Consider the following 17,439-nt stretch of genomic DNA (forward strand, 5'->3'; position numbering starts at 1 on the left):
AGTTGCAAAAATATTAAAATGACAAATAAACAATATATCTTAGACAGATAACAAAGAAAAGAATCCAATAGACTACTGTTCTATAACATTTGTGTCCAAGCACCTAAAAACTTTGCTGCCCTTACAAGCAATGGATGCATTAAAAGTATAGATCTAGAAGGTTTTCAAAACTTAAACATATCAATTTGAAAAGGCATAGATACATTCAATTTTACATAAAGTTGACATGCCTTGTTAAAATGATAATCAGTATTTGCTACATGTTTTCTTTTGGAAAAGTGTTTTTAAGATGTTATACAGTGGTTACCTGTCATTTATGATCCAGTTCAGACAAAGATTGAGAGAGCTAAGATTCTTGCACCTCTTGACAATTTCCATCACAGTTTCATTATCCAGTTCAGTGATATGACGTAGGTCCAAGCTGGAAAGGTTTCTTAGCTAATGAGATAAAAATGACAGATGAAAAAGGTAAGTGCTACATTTACTCTCAAAAATTATAGTTTATTACAAGATAGAGTATCACTGTAAAATATTTAAAATAGATAATAGTCTATTATAGAATCTTTTAATTAAACCTGTTGTTTATTTAATATTTTACACACTAAATTAAAAATGAGTGTATAAATCTATGAATATATGAGTGGCAACAAATATTAAAATAAAATGGATTTTATTGCAGCATCATAAAAATCAGAAGTTATTAATCTACTGTCCAATCGATAGGGAAGCTATTGAATATATAACATTAAGCACATACAATTTGATAAGATTAACATTATTCAACTTCAGATAATATTTTCAAAATTATAATGGCACTTCTATGTTTTCTCACTTTTAAAAGGTGAAATATGAGTATATGGTTAATTCAGAGATACCTTAGTGGTATTTAATTGATGTATTCCAAATTGTACTATTATGGGCATATGTTTCACCATGAAACAATATAAAATCTTTAAGAAGCAAAGATTCTTCCAGGTACCACTTTTTCCATTTCTTCATTTTCTCTACTCCTTTAAGTTTCTTGTCTTCTTCGGATGTTTAATCTCCAAAGTAAATTAATGATACCATTTATATAAAGGTGGTAGGATCTTAATTATCCTCTTCAAATAAGCTACATTTTCAAATATTAAGCTATTTTTATTTAATAATAAAGAATTAATCTGGAGGCATGCGGTAGACCACACACCCCTCCCACCAAAGATGTCTATGCCCTAATATGTTACCTTACAATGCAAAAAAGAATTAGCAGCTGTGATTAAAGTTATGGATCTTGAGATGGGGAAATTATCTCAGATTATCTGAGTAGGCCCCACCCAATCACAGGAGCCCCTCATAAGCAGAGAATCTTACCCAGAGAAAGTCAGGGAGACGTGATGGAATATATAGGAGAAATTTGAATTATGAAAGGGATTCAACCCACCTTTACTAGCTTTGAATGTGAAGAAAAGGGCCAGAAGCTATGGAATATGGGTGGCTGTAGAGTTGGGAACAGCCTTCAGCTGACAGCCAGTACAAAATAGGGACCTCAGTCCTACACCCTAAGGAACTTAATTTTGTCAAAAACCTGAAGGAACAAGAAAATATATTCCCCCCTCAAGCTTTCAGAAAGGAACACAATCCAGGTTGCACCTTGAGTTTAGCTTACTGAGACTCATGTCAGATGGACTTCTAACTTACAGAATAGTGAGATAATAAATTTATGCTGTTTTAAACTGCTAAATGTGTAGGAATTTATTACAGCAGCAATAGAAAACTAGTACATAGCATTGCCAGAAACATGAGGCAGCTCTCCCAGGACTGACTTGTCTTCTCTAGGCTACTGTCAAGTCCTACCATAGAGGGGGCAGCTTACCCCTGCAGGAAGTAGACTTGCAGGCATAACCCAGCTGCTAAAGGCCTCAGAAAAGCAAAACAGCTAAATTCCACCTGAGCATCAGTTCAGCTTAAACCCCAGTAGAGGGCAGACACTTGAATCTCCACTGAAAATGTTCTATATTTTTGCAATCCAATATGGTAACCACATGCAGCTACTGAGCACTTAATATGTGACCGTTGTGACAGAGGACGTGAATTTTTAATTTTATTTAATTGTAATTCATTTACATTTAATTTTATGTCTCCACGTGACAAGTGGCACAGCTCTAGAGAATGGTTGTTGGAGGGGTGGAAGGCAAGTCAGCCAGGAGTACTCACACCCTCTTTCCCCATCAGCTCACAAAGGGAGAAGAAACACAGAGAGAGAGAGAGAGAGAGCTCATACCGAGTCACTATTCATTGCTCTCTGAAGTATGCTGAAGAACTGTGGAGAGAAACAGAACTAAGATGCATAAAATTCAAAAAGGTCCAGTGGACCTTTTTAATTGAGACAGCAAACTTCTGTGACGTTGTCTTCTAAGAATTGGTAAAGAGAGAGCTTCAGGAAACCTTTGCTGCAATTGGCTTATCAGGCCAGATGTTCAAGAAAGTCACATCCAGTCCAGTGTGGCACTCAGGAAAATGACTCTTCAGAATGGAGGCAAGACCAGGAAAGAAGATATGGGTTCTGACAAAGTTCATATTTAAGTCACTACAGACTAAGGGCTTTACTAACATCAGCACATAATTGGTACTTGGCAACCAAAGCATACTCTAAGGGAATAGATTCACTCTTGTTAAAATAATATAGACCATTCTGGCTGTCTCAGCAGCTCCAGGTAACTGACCAGTCAGAACCTGGATAGACTCTTTCAGTTTCTCCTTCCTCAAAGGTCTCCTTGCTCTAATAATAACAGTCAACACCAAGCCCAGGGACCAAAGGTGAGCTGTTTGGGCTCTCAAGTTCTGCCCCAAACATAGCTCCTGATCCCTGTGCCTTACCTTTCACTGTAGCTAATTTTTTTTAAGTATCTAAAGAGACAAGAAAAAGAAGAAACTATATGGAAGATAAATAGCAAAATAAATTTCTATAATCCTTCTGACCTCACTAAAATTCACTTAAGGAATCAAAGGGCTCATGAATGTGCTCCTTGCTATGTTTTCTTCCCTCCTAATACCTGACCTATCTCCATGTGGTGGGCACAGGAATTGATGACATCCACAGTCACGGCTGAGCTTGGAGTAAAGTAGAAGGCTGTGAGTCCAGTGCCAATGCCTTTTATGAACAGGAAACATGAGGAGTATGGAGTAAGATGAAAAAAAAAAAAAAAAAAAAAAAGGAGAAGACAGAAGTATAGCCAAATGGCACATGTCTCAAAGTTTCAGTGGTTTGTGTTGTTAATTATATTTGTTGCTGTTATTTTTCATGAGTCATGAGGTAGGAAACTAATGGTCTGGAAGCAGCCATGGAGAGCACAGAGGATCCTGGCCCCACCTTCTGACTCAGAAACACAATGAGAAAATAAACAGGTGTGGTGAGCAGATTCTAAGATGATCCCAATAACCCATGCCCTAGTATAACACCTACCCCTTGAATGTGGCAAGACATATGAATAGGGTAGGATATCCTTATAATAAAGCAAAAGTAAAGGGATTTTGCAGCAGGAATCATGGTCCCTAACCAGCTGTCACTGAATCAATCAAAAGGGAAAGTATCCTGGGTAGGCCTGACCTAATCAGTTCAGCCCTTAAAAAGGGTCTAGAGGTCAGAGAGATTCCCCTGCTGGCCTTGAAGACGTAAGTGGCCATGTTGTGAGAAGGACTATGAGAGGCCTCTAGGAACTAAGATTAGCAAGAAAATGGGGACTTTAGTCCTACAACCACAAGGAACTAAATTCTTCCCAATAACTACATGAGCCTAAAAGAAGAACTGAGCTCTAGAAAGAAAACATCCTTAGTTGAGAACCTGACTGCCTTGTGAGACCCTAGGCAGAGGGCCCAGCTAAGGCACGTCAGGACTCCTGATCTATGGAAATAGTGAGATGATAAATGTACAACGTTTTACGCTGCTAAATTTGTGGTAATTTGTTGCACACCCATAAAAAACTAATACAAGACGGCTGCAGGGTTGAATAGCCACATGTAGAAGATTGAAACAGGATCCACATCTATCACCTCTCACAAAAATCAACTCATGGTGGGTAACAGACTTAAACCTAGGACACGAAACTAGAAGAAAACGTTGGAAAAACTCTTATAGACATTTTCCCTTTAGGGAAAGAATTTATGAAAAAGACCTCAAAGGCAATCACAGCAACAACAAAAATAAATAAATGAGATCTGATCAAATTAAAAAGCTTCTGCAGAGCCAAGGAAAGTATCACAAGAGCAAACAGATAACCTACAGAATGGGAGAAAATATTCACATGTTATATATCCAATAAAGGGCTGACAACTAGAATCTATTTAGAACTCAAAGTAGGCAAAGGACATGAACAGAAACTTTTCAAAAGAAGATAAACTAATGGCCAAAAAACATATGAAAAAATGCTCAACATTTCTGATCATCAGGGAAATGCAAATCAAAACCACAATGAGATATCACTTAACCCTATTGAGAATGGCCTTTATCAAAAAGTCCCAAAACAATAAATGTTGGCATGTATGTGGAGAGATGGGAACACCGATACACTGCTGGTGGGACTGCAAACTAGTATGACCTCTATGGAAAGTAATATGGAGACACCTCAAAGAGCAATAAGTAGAACTACCATTTGATCCAGCAATCCCATTACTGGGCATCTACCCAAAGGAACAAAAGGCATTCTATAAAAAAGACATCTGCACTAGAATGTTTACAGCAGCACAATTCACAGTTGCAAAGATGTGGAAACAACCCAAGTGCCCATCAATACATGAGTGGATTAATAAAATGTGGCATATGTATACCATGGAGTTCTACTCAGCAACAAAAACAATGGTGACCTAGCACCTCTTGTTTTATCCTGGATAGAGCTGGAGCCCATTCTACTAAGTGAAGTATCACAAGAATGGGAAAACAAGCACCACATGTACTCACCATCAAATTGGTATTAACTGACTTAACTGACCAACACTTAAGTGCACATATATTAGTAACATTCACCGGGTGTCGGGCAGGTGGGAGGGGGGAGGAGGATATGGGTATATTCACACCTAATGGGTATGGGGAGCACAATCAGGGGGATGGACATGCTTGAAGCTCTGACTCAGGTGGGGCAAAGGCAATATATGTAAACTAAACATTTGTACCCCCATAATATGCTGAAATAAAAAAATTAAAAATTAAACAAAAAAAGAAAACTAATATAGGAGGGCTGCAGGAGAAATCTTTGAAGAGAAGCCAGGCTTCACTTAAGACAAGGGGAATATCCTTGGCCATTTTCAACCCTGAGGCTCACTGCCCCTCTTTAGGTGCATATGCTCACAAAAGCACAGAGTGAGATGCTTGGTCCATTCTCCCTTCTCCTCTAGGTTTAGCTTTAGCTGCTAAGGAAGTAATTCCTGGAAAACAGTCAGTTCTGATATGGCCACTCTTGTTAGCTCCATATTAAGTGAGAGAGACAGAGAGAGACAGAGACATAGAGAAAAGTGGGGGGGGGGAGGATATTGCTAAATTTCTTAAAACAGTCCTTACTCATGGGAAGATAGGTTTAAAGGAAACGCTTCATGGAAATGTTTGCATAGCTACTGGCTTTTACTCTATTCATACTTTGTCAATAGTCACATGCTTCCATATATATCTTAATACCACAAGTTAGCTATCTTTTTATTCTCTCTAAAGTTTTATTTTTCATGAGATTTTGCACTGGGGCTAGAGAAGTGGCCAAAATGGTTTCACTGGTCAAGTCTTCTTATCCTTTTTTTTTTTTTTTGAGACAGAGTTTCACTCTGTTGCCCAGGCTAGAGTGAGTGCCGTGGCGTCAGCCTAGCTCACAGCAACCTCAAACTCCTGAGCTCAAGCGATCCTCCTGTCTCAGCCTCCCGAGTAGCTGGGACTACAGGCATGCACCACCATGCCCGGCTAATTTTTTCTATATATATTTTTAGCTGTCCATATAATTTCTTTCTATTTTTAGTAGAGGTGGGGTCTCGCTCTTGCTCAGGCTGGTCTCGAACTCCTGAGCTCAAACGATCCGCCCACCTCAGCCTCCCAGAGTGCTAGGATTACAGGCGTGAGCCACCGCGCCCGGCCAAGTCTTCTTATCCTTGATTGAGCAAAGTTGAACCTGTACATGTCAAGGATCTGAGTCACTGTTTAATTTGAGATTCCTTTTACTAACGTTCCCCGCACTTCTATTTTCTATCTAAAAATCATCATTTTCTTAAACCAGATTATCTTTAGAGTTAGCTTTCTTTATGGGACATTTTTGATCCCCATACTCAAAAAGTTTTTATCACTGTTGGAGATGTACTTTTCCAGGAATATGTAAAGAATCAAACAGCCCCTTTGAGCTGCAGATGCTGGGTGGCTTGCTAGACTCATGTGCTGATAGCAGTCCCATGTTGGTACCATAGCAAAATCAGAAATAAATACCCTAAGTGGACCCAAAGGGCTGCTTGAAAATACTTTGATGCATGACTATCAAACCTATAAATGCTAAGGATTAATTTTGCTGTCTATAATCATATGCATATGTGAACTGCTGTATATAGCCATGCATAATGCACACATAGCATCATTTTATTTTCCCAATTACTCTTTATTATAGTCTCTAGGAAGACGCAAAAATTATAAAGTTTTTATGCAGTCACATAAATATCTCTTACACAAGCATATTCTGGGGTATAGCACAGCTTCTGACATAGAGTTTCCATTTGAATTCTTACATATCTCTTAGCTTCCTTCATTATAAAGTATCTCTTCACCACAACAATGTGAATGTGCTTAATGCCACTGAACTGTACACTTAAAAATAGTTAAAATGGTAAACTCTATATTAAGTATATTTTACCATGATAAAAAAACATTGCTTCATCAACCAGAAGATGGTGAGAACATACAATTAAAATTCTGTAGAGAAGAAAATTTAAAGTTTCTTGTGCCAGTTCAGTCCCTCATAGTAGGAAAGATAACTAAGGATCAAAGAGGTTGGAATAACTTTATTAAAGTGCAAACAATGGACAGAGAGATGCTAGCAAACCTAAAACTATTTTATAGACTTGTGAAAATCCAAAGGTATCTTCTAGAACTAATCTACAGGAAGAAATAATAATTCCAGTTACTATCTGTATGTGACAAGATTCTAATTCTAGTTGACTCTTGAACTTTTTGTAACCCTACATGCAGGCCCACTCCACAGTGCAGGGCGGACTAGATGACGAAACTAAGCCAGTTGTGACTGTTTCTGTCCTGTATTTACTGTCCATAAATTGAACATTTCTTACTCTTCCAATTGAGCACAAATACATCCAAGAGGAAACAGTTTTACCTTGGCTCTCACATTCCAGGATTCTACCGAGAACTTGAAGAGAATTTTACTCCCATTGTTTCACGAGCTGACAGTCACTGACTATGTTTACCTGGCCTTCCCTATGACCATTTTGGCCAACTCAACCTGAAATATGACAGTATCCAAAGGCAGTTTCAGGAAAGTAATTCCCAGTAACCAGCATCATTACAAGAAACAGACCTAGAGTCTCCATGGGATGTGGCATTTGTATTCAAAACTCCAGAAACAGCTCTGTAAAATTCATCACATTCCTTCCCCTGCTATGAGAATTTCATTATAGTGCCCTCCAGTGTTTCATAAAACACTACCTACAGTAATCTCTCATAGTCTGAAACAGATAATTACATTTAGCAAACTGACATTTTAATTAAATTTACTTTCCTTATAATTCACTGGTAGTCTTGGGTTATACAAATCACAGAGGATTTGAATAAGCAAAGCCTTACAACCAAGATCTAAATGCTTCATTCCAATTTTCAAACATTCAGTAAGGTATTTTTTTTAAATATCCAAGTCAGAATGTAGAATGTAGGTAATCACCTTTCAGTTTAGTACTGCTTTTATTATTAAAAATATGACTTCTAACTAATTCATGTTAAACACTAAAATTAGTCAATGATTGGTATGGCCATGTATATACTTAAATATAAAATGAGATACTAACATGTTACCTAGGAAACACAGGCTTGGAGGGTTATAAAAAGACCTCAAGTGGCTTCCAAATTTTCTTAAGACCCTAGAAAAGTAAAAATGAAATAAAACCCTCAATTTACAGGCTGACTACAGTGAATGAACCAACAAAAGAAGACTCATGGCAGCATGGATCTTCCACCATTTCAGTCTACTGGGGATAATTTACGTGAGACCAGTTGGAAGTGGTAATTTTTGGAAAAAACAAAAACTTCTGTATAATTAAATATGTGCAAAAGTCAATTAGTATATAAATTCTTCTTGCCAGCACTGCAGATGTTGGCTTTGTTGGGACCAGGTTTCTAAGCAATCAGTTATAATCTTTAAAGAGCTAAGTCAAGGGTTAAGACAAGCCTTGCAGATGAAGGGGTTACTGGGGCTCTAGATCAGCACCACACTCACCTGCCAAACACCTGTCAGACTGTCAAGATGGAGACCAAGGGAGATCCCAGAGGCAGAGGAAGACAGAAAGGTCAGAGAAAGTCGGTTATAAGAAAATTGGGGAGAGACGCCTATTAAGGACGAGGAGAGAGACTGAAGGAGAAAGGGAAGGCGGTTGTAGCATAGATTGTTTAGGGTAAATATAGGGGGAAAAAAGTAAAGAAATGAAGACTGCTGGGAATGGAAAGAAAAGGGGCATAGAGAATTTCTGTCCCCATGCACAGGAAGACTTCCACACCTTGACAGAGAGAAGAACGTGGTTGGACAAGGGAGGGAACAAATAGCATCCCTTCTACTCGTCAACTAGGCTCGAACCTCAGTTTGGTTACGGCTGGCACTCAAGTATAAAAATGGTAATAAAAAGCTAAACAAGCTACCTTTAGGACATCAAGCAAGTCCTTCCCAGCATCTCACAGAACTGAGAACATCAGGGTGGAACTGAAAATCTCTTTTAACTGGCCTTAAAGCTTGGCAGAGACAATAAAAATTGCTAATACTGCCCATGAAAACAGGACTTCCAGGGCCTTAGAATCCACAATAGCTATCATGTCAATTCTCAGGCACCTTCTCTACGTATTCCCTTTCACCCACTGCCTTGCTAATCACACTGGGCTTCATCTCTGCATTATTTTCAAATCCAAGGCCTGTTTAGTTCCACCATTCACCTACTATATCTGACATCTTTCTCTACTTTATTCACATTTTGTTTTGTTTTCTAGTACACTTTACTGTCCTGCTTCTCAGAGCTGTCCCTTCTAACTCCTTGCCACAGCACCAGCTAGGTTAACCTTCCTTAAACAACTTTAATCATATCTCCCATCCTCTCCAAAGTCTTTAGGAAACAAAATATTGCTGCAGCAAAGAGGAAACCTAGGGCTTCCAAACCAAGGCCCTTCACTGCCCATCCCTACCATTCCCTGAAATCTGTTAAGCTAACTTGACTCTCCTTCCCCAGATTTGGAGAAGTTGTTCTCACTGTGCTCAGTGAACTGTGCTCATTATTTTAAAACTGTTCTCACTTCACTCATTTTACTCAATAACTTGGAAGTGTCTCTTCTCCTCTCCCTTCCACTTATTCAACTGACTGGCTCAAATCTCATATTTTCCACAAAGCCTCCTTGATTACTTTACAAAGAGGGAAAAAAAAATAAAGTCTCGGAAATATACTTGCCTTAATGCAAATTATTAACTAGGCAGTTTCCAACATATCTGTGCCCTTCACATGGGGAATCATTAATTGGCAACAGCTGCCAAGGGACCAGGGTGCAACCTTTCCTTCCTGTTACAACTACTTAGGAATGCCCTCCTTGACTTCTTCATCTCCTTCATCTTCCCTTCCCGTTCCCTTCCTCCTCCCCAACCAGCCTTTTCCTAGGCTGTGCTGCTCAGGATGAATATCTCATTGTAAACATCTGAAATCTAATCTTACTACTTAAGCTGGTCCAAATTCGAGTCTCTGATGCAGTAGTTGATGTGCCTCTTCATTCAGTCATTCACACTCATTTAAATGCTTCCTGGCCCCTGGCTCTAACTTTGGCTACATGTTAGGATCACTGGGGAACTTTAAAAGAAAATACTAATGGCCAGGCCCATCCTTAGAGATTCTGATTTAACTGCCTTGGGACAGGGTAAGTCATTAGTATCTCTGAAAAGGATATCTAGTTGATCCCAGGCTGGACTGGGAACCACTTTTCTAGTGCAGAACAATTGATATTTCAACCCAATTACTGAAAGTGTAAAAATAATTTGTACAGCTCAGTCTGTTTAATCACTCAAAAAAGAATGCAGATGGTATTATTTATGTAGTCAATAACTACTGATTGGGCACCTACTATGTACCAGGAACTATTCCAGCTGCTAAAAATATAACAGGGAGCAAAACAAACAAAAATCCCTGTTTGTAGGGTACTTATATTTCTAGTTGGGGGGAGGGGGCAATAAATAAAATAAATAAACAAATTATTTAGTATGTTTAAAGTTGTTAAGTACTATAGAGAAAAATAAAGCAAGGCAAGGTGGGTGGAGAAGAGAGAGAAGGAAGATGGGGTGTAATTTTGGATAGGCAGTCAAAGGTTATCTCATTGAAAAGGTGATATTTGAGCAAGGATTTAAAGGAGGTAAAGGGCAAACAAAATCATGTTGATGTCTGGGGCAAGAGTTAGTACAGTGCAAAGGTCCTGAGATGGAAACTTGCTTAACATATTGGAAGATTAGTAAGAAGCCACTAGTGCTGCATCAGAATGAATGGAAGGAAGACTATGAGGAGACTATCATGGTCAAAGAGGTGAGTGAGGAAGGGAAGACTGCATAGGGCCTTTGTAGGCCCTGTAAGGATTTTAGCTTTTGTTCGAAGGAATTTGGGAGCCAGTGGAGAGTTTTAAACAAGACTGCGCCATGATCTATCTTACATTTTCAAATGATCATTCCAGCTTCTGTGTTGAGTCTAGATATAGAAACAAAGGTGGAAGCAAAGAAAGGCTATAATGAATTAATCTAGTCAAGAGATATCAGTGACTTGGACCACAATGACAGCAGTAGGAGATGATATGAAATGATGAGAATCTGCATATACAATTTTTGAAAGTAGAGTCAATAGAATATTTTGTCAAATAGGTTAGGGGGCTTGAGAGAAAAAGAGGAGTCCAGGATGATTCCAAGGTTTTGGTTCGAGCAACTAGAAGGTATTGTTGCAACTAACCAAGATAGTTTGGGGGCAGGTAGGAAAGATAGTTTTGTTTTGAATAAGCTATGTCTGAGATGCCTAGATATCCAAGGAGAGATATCAAATAAACTTAGGAGTTGCTAACATATAAATGGCATTTACACTTCTAAATTTCATTTATAATTGTATTAGTTATATATATAAATGTTAAATTTATTAAGTTAGCTAGGTATAAACACTAGTCTTACAATTTACAGTGAATGAAAAAATAAATTATTAATTATCTGATCAAATTAATATGCAGACATACATACAGCAATAAAATATAATGCATAAAATCTAACCCAACTCTACAAACATTACATTAACAGCAATAGCGTCCCCACGCCACCTAGGGCAGTTATAAGGCTGGATTAATTTCTTTAGCCTATCAAAGCATAATTTAATCTTCAAAGCCCCAGTGGACATGCTCTATAAAGTCTCCTGGGATGCCCACATTCAGAAGAGAAAACTCTGACCTCTGTACAACCACTGATATTGTTTGTTTTTTAATAATTTGGTCTAATTAAGCGTATGTTCCTCCCACTAGAGTCAAAAGCAAGCTACTGCAGGTCAGGACCATATCTTATTCATCTTTGTGTTACCAGCACATACCACAGTACTAGACACAAACACATTTATTAAATACTTATTACTGAATGACTAAATTTGAAATCAGGATCAAAACTTTAGAGACAATTTTATTCATTTGTTTCCAGAAATCAGTGCTCCATTCTTTTAATTACCTCAAATGCTGGACCTGCAGCTCTGATGCCACATGCTTTTAAAAAGTGTTCTATTTGAACATAAACTTAAATAACATGTAAATATTAAATAACAAAAAACAACATTCTCATGTCACACAATTAAAGGTCATCTCAGAACAAGAATCATAATGAGTTCTCTATTTACATATTTGTTCTTCAAATGCAGAACATTTTTTTTTAAAGCCTCTGTAAGTTGTCAGAGTTTTGAAGTGTGTGGCAGGAATTTTGAGCAGTTCACCAAAATTTTAATCACTGTCTTCTGCTGCAGAAATGTGAATTTGTTAATTGGATTTCTGCTCCTTAGTATACCAGTTCAGAATGGATGCTCTGCTCTTCCTCTTTCACTCTGGCAGGCAACACAGTCTCTAATTGACTTTTTCCTAGGATTTTTCTTTCCACCAAATCCCTTTCTTTTCTCCATATAAGATTTCTAGAGCTCACAAAGAACTACAAACAGCACTTAAAGTTAGTAGCAGTAAGCAGCCTTGTCACTTTTTTACCCAGCAGGAGCTAAGAACCAGAATTTCTCTTCAATTAAGAAATAAAATATTCACACTGTTCCATTTAAGTAAGAAAAAAATCAAAGCTCAAATAAATTAAGGGTAAATTAAGTCAAATGTGAATGCAAGCAAGGAGAGGCTGCTTCAACTAATTGGAATGGTTGTGTACTTCTTTCATTTCCTCATACCGAGTTCAGCAGTCTACAAAAAAAGAAACAGTTCACGAAACTTGGAACCATTTTCAGTCACTTGCACCCATGTATCACACTTCAAAGGGTCAAAAGTTTTGGAAATATATTTCAAATGAAAGTTTTACAACTTATTTTTAAAAACAGTGAAATAACTAAAATGCCATTAGCCCAAGACAAAAGCTTATCATATCTAAGCCAAGTGAACTGTACATTGGCCTCTTGATTTTATGCTGTCTATTAAAGAGCAAGTCAAACCATTTCACTTTTTATTTCTAAATGTATTAAGCTGAAAGACAAAGAAATGACATTAATAATTTTTAAATCCATTCTCTGGCATTCCAGAAATGTTACAGAAATGTTGTACCTATTCTCTAAAATGTCTTTTTTTTTTCCTTCCTGGTTTAGAATATGCAACCAGGACTTACTTTCCCAGCAAAAATCTCTTAGTTTTACATTATCATATATGGGTCTCAGCTTAAAGCCAAAGCTCAGAGTAAAAAGTGCTTATATCTTAATTTCAGAAATAAATCTTCCTATTCTATGACTAGGCATCATTTCAAAGAGTGTATCAGAACCTTCCATCCTTTGAGCCAAAAAGCTGTGGTGCACAGAATTATAACAACCAGCTGGGCTACCCATAAGCTCTGGGCCTTCTACACTACCATAAAAAGATTCCCTAATATGTGGAGAAACACCATGAGGTCCCTGTCAATAGGTCACTACAGCTTCCCTCTGGGGTTTACTGCAAAGGTCTAGAGCACCCTAAATCACCCTAGAAGAAACCAGATAATCTAAGCATACGGCAGCAGCTTTCTCTCCTTCTGATCTTGAAGCCATTTTTATGAGAAGAAACATTCCAAAATGCATACATAATTCTCTGCCTTATCCCTGCCCTGAATTTCCCAAAGAGAGCCATAAGTCTAATATAAACAATCTAAAAATGAAGCAGTCAGATCACCCACACTAGTCAGAAAGGAGTCACAGAATTTGGTCCTAAAAGAAATCACAATGTAGGTCTGAAAAAAATAGAACTTCTTCCACCATTTTTGGCATTATACTTGATTTAATTATTCATGGTTATTACCAAAGTTCCCCAATCACTTGTCCTAGGCAGTGAAGGAATGAACACTTTCCAGGTGAAAACAGAATCTTAGAAGAGTTATACTCTTAAAGGGGCATGTAAAGATTCATGCTCAAAGTCCAAGTAGATAACTCTCCCAAAACTGAATCAGATCTCATTTGTTTTACTTAGTTTTACCTTGTTCTACAAAACAGTTTCAAGAAGCAACAGCATTTGGTTTACAGAGTATTTAAATTTGGAATTAATAACTCCTCTAATCACACTCGATGTTAAGAGCTGGAAGTGAATGAGCTAAAATTCTACGTTAACGACTATGATAAAGCATATAGACAGTAAACCAGTCGTCAGTTAAGAAATGGTAAGCACAAAGAAGGTCTTTATGCAGTTTTCCTTAATATTAAATAACACAGAACAGGAAATTATGTTATCATTAAAGTGGATAACACAAATTTTTCCAAAATGAGAAACAAAATTTATAGCCAATTTATATATTAAAGCACTACTTTCTGATTCAAAGAACTGTCCAACTGTAATACTGTTCTCTCACCAAATTTTGAACACCTATGAATTCAAAAGCTTCAACCAATTGAAATGAAATTTTAAAGACAATATCTAGTGTACATCTAAGGTAAAACTTTAAATGTCAATTTACAATTTACCTTTATATTATAGAAGTATTGACATGATAACATGTTTTATTTTTAATTGTCAATTAAAACCATCCAATATATAACTTCAAAAAACTAGAAACCAATAACCAGTAACTCAAATAACTAGTTCACAACAGCTAACTTCTTCCTTAGTCAAATATTTTTCTTTATATTTGCCTCTGAGGATTGACAATATAGATTATAGCATTGAGAAAACATCTCAATTTTGTTCTTGCTAGGAGCATGTGTGAAAACTATCTTTCTATAATTAAGCAGCTAACCCTCCATCCTGTTCATGGGACTCACCATGACCTTGCAGCTTTATTATTCTTAATCATCATGTAACTGGCTGCCCTTACTTGTTGAGTTACATCTTGTGTGGATGCAGGAAAGCAGTAAAGCTAGTGGTAGCCTAAGGAAGGGTCAGGTCTAATTTAAGTCTAATATTATGTCCAATTCTCTGCTTTGTACTTTGATCCCAATTGTTACAATACTCTCTGAAATGAAATAAATACCAGTTCTATTGTCTTAAATGTGTTCTCATGTAAAAAACTCAGAATGACAGAAAGGAAGATGTATCAGTAAGTCTCACCAGGAAAAGAGAAATCACTGTAATAATAAAATAAAATTGAATGAAGAGAATTTCATTAAGGGAATTGGTTATTCTTGTGATGGAGAAGCTGAGAAGACAAACTGGACATGGCAGTGTAAGCCAGAGATTTAGCAGCAGCAGGAAACCACCAGTATTCCAAAGCTGAAGAGACAAAAAGAAGATCAGTGTACTGGAACCCTCAGGCCATAGTGAGGTGGAGCTAAGAAGATCCAGGGCTGGAGCCATGGAGGAGACAGAGCTGAGCTATTCCCAGAAATGCTACCTGAGACAAAGAGGGAAGGAGAGAAATATTATTGCTTTTCCCTCCCTTTGGTCTTCCTGTTTTCCACTATATACAGCCTGCCAAGTGAAGCCCCCTATAAAATATACAGAAGAGCAGGCTTAAAGAGAAGAAAGGTAACGAGGGTTAACAGGCCTGGGATCAGCATGAAGCAAAAGGAAAGAAGGAAGGAGGGGGCACAGGTTTCCAACAAGGAAAAGAAGTAGAGTCAATCTAATGGGAGTTCTTTATAATAACTCAGAAGCAGGAGTAATTGTCAGAGTATCCCTATACCTTGGCTGAGAAACCCATGGTGCTGACCAGGTTTGTTTTCTTCTTTGAGCCAGATGAAAGCTGTGAAGTTCTAACTTGAGCTGCTTTGTCAGGCACAGGGGTATTGTTTCATTCTTAAAGATTCAAGATTGATAGTCAATTGCTTGTTGAAAAGTCCTTCTGATAAAACACAATAGCCAAGCATTCTCCTCTGGTGAATAACAGAAAGCTTCAGTGGGAAGCTTTTTCTTGGGGAAAAAAAATGTTGATGGCCAATCATCCCACTAGGATACAATCAATTGAACATAAGTCTACAGCTGGGGAAGCAGCTATGCTCCTGAAGGTTTTGTAAATATGCTGTGATCAACAGCTTTTGTGTAAATGCCTGTAATACCTCTGGGTGGGAGAGCAAACATATAAGGAGCTCAATGTACCTTTAGTCAATGTACTCTGTTGGACTCTATTATTGAGTGAGTGTGTCTACAGAAGAGGGAGTTCAGAACCAAACTATAATCCAAAAATTATAGTCAAAATAATGAGTGATGATATGGAGGCCAAAATTCTGATTCCAAGCTAAAATTTTAGAACACTCCATTGTCTCATAAATAACTTCTAACTAATAGAGAGTTACTATGGGAATGATTTCCCTATTTTCAAAGAAGGTGCCTACAATAAAAACACAACATAATTTATCTTCCTTTTGGTATACAGGAGCCCCTTTAGAATCTTCTAGATCACCATCATAAACATTACACAACATTAAACAAAATTGTAAAGAAAAATCTCATTCTTTGGATTCCCTATGATTGACAATTGGCATGGTGTGGGTGTGTACTGTGTTGAAGTATGTATGTGAATGAATAAATAATATGTACCACACAGGCTCTTACTTGTGGCTGACAAGACCTGCCCAGGTGCAGTGAAAATAAAAATGCTTAAGCAAGATAATTGAATTAATTAAAAATAAAACAAAGTTAAGTATTTTATAAATGTAGAAAACTATTGACTGAATATCACTGTGAATGTTTTTAATAAATTAAGTATGCTTTTTAAATTAGTTGAATTCTGTTTAACTCTGTAATGCTCGATATGTTTACTTTAAATTAAAAAATGATACCTGCTTTTTTTCTCAGCGGTATACACCTTCATTAAATTAAATTATTAATTTATTCTCATTAAGCTCCAAATCTGGTTTCCCTAACTTGGGCAGTCTGTTCTATTGATTTTGAAATGGGACCCCACCCATGTTCACTATCACTCTTTATGTATAACCCATAAGACTGAATAGAGTCACACCGATTCTCAAATAAAATTTCTGTCACAAAATAGTGTAAATGAATTTAAAACTATAAAAAAGAATGAAAGCAATGTCTCATAATATCTTTCTTGGATAAAGACTGACCTCATGTGTTAGAGTCCAGATAAAATAGAATTGAAATCCTTTTTTACAAGAGTATTTTCGGCAAAAACCACAATTTATAACAAATGTGTGATAAAAATTCAGGAGTAAACAGAGGACAATATAAGCAAAGTAAAACAATACTTAAAATATAAAGCCACGATTCAAGAAAAGCCCTTTCAAAAACGATTATCAATTCTCTTCATTTTATAAATATTTATATATTTACATTAAAGCCTGAAGCAACCATTTTATCAAAGGATAGATGCCACAGAGGAACACATTGGTTCATTTTATTTGTTAGGACTTTCACAAACTAAGTCATTTGAAAGATGATTTCATTTATTTTACTAGTGTCATATTGATACATCTTGCTGCTGCAGTTGCTAAAATGAAAATGTAGCACAAACAAATATACATTACAACTAAAGTGTGAGTAACAGAATCATAAAATATAAAAAGAATATCCTTGCTGAGGAGGTATTGCCACTTAAGGTATTGCCACTTAAGAGAGTAGAAAAATAAATG

At 37.0% G+C, this 17,439-nt stretch overlaps 1 protein-coding gene across 2 annotated transcripts in view; it reads right to left on the reverse strand.

Moving 5' to 3' along the window:
* FBXL17 (F-box and leucine rich repeat protein 17) overlaps positions 1-17,439 on the reverse strand; it is a 490,961-nt gene that overhangs the window by 307,119 nt on the left and 166,403 nt on the right. For both annotated transcript variants that reach the window (XM_069492013.1, XM_069492014.1), the window contains exon 6: positions 308-438. In XM_069492013.1, coding sequence (XP_069348114.1) covers positions 308-438 — 131 coding nt within the window. The remainder of the gene's footprint in view (positions 1-307; positions 439-17,439) is intronic.

Source organism: Eulemur rufifrons, chromosome 17 (genome assembly GCF_041146395.1).
Source record: "Eulemur rufifrons isolate Redbay chromosome 17, OSU_ERuf_1, whole genome shotgun sequence".
In the NCBI taxonomy this organism is placed as follows: Eukaryota; Metazoa; Chordata; class Mammalia; order Primates; family Lemuridae; genus Eulemur; species Eulemur rufifrons.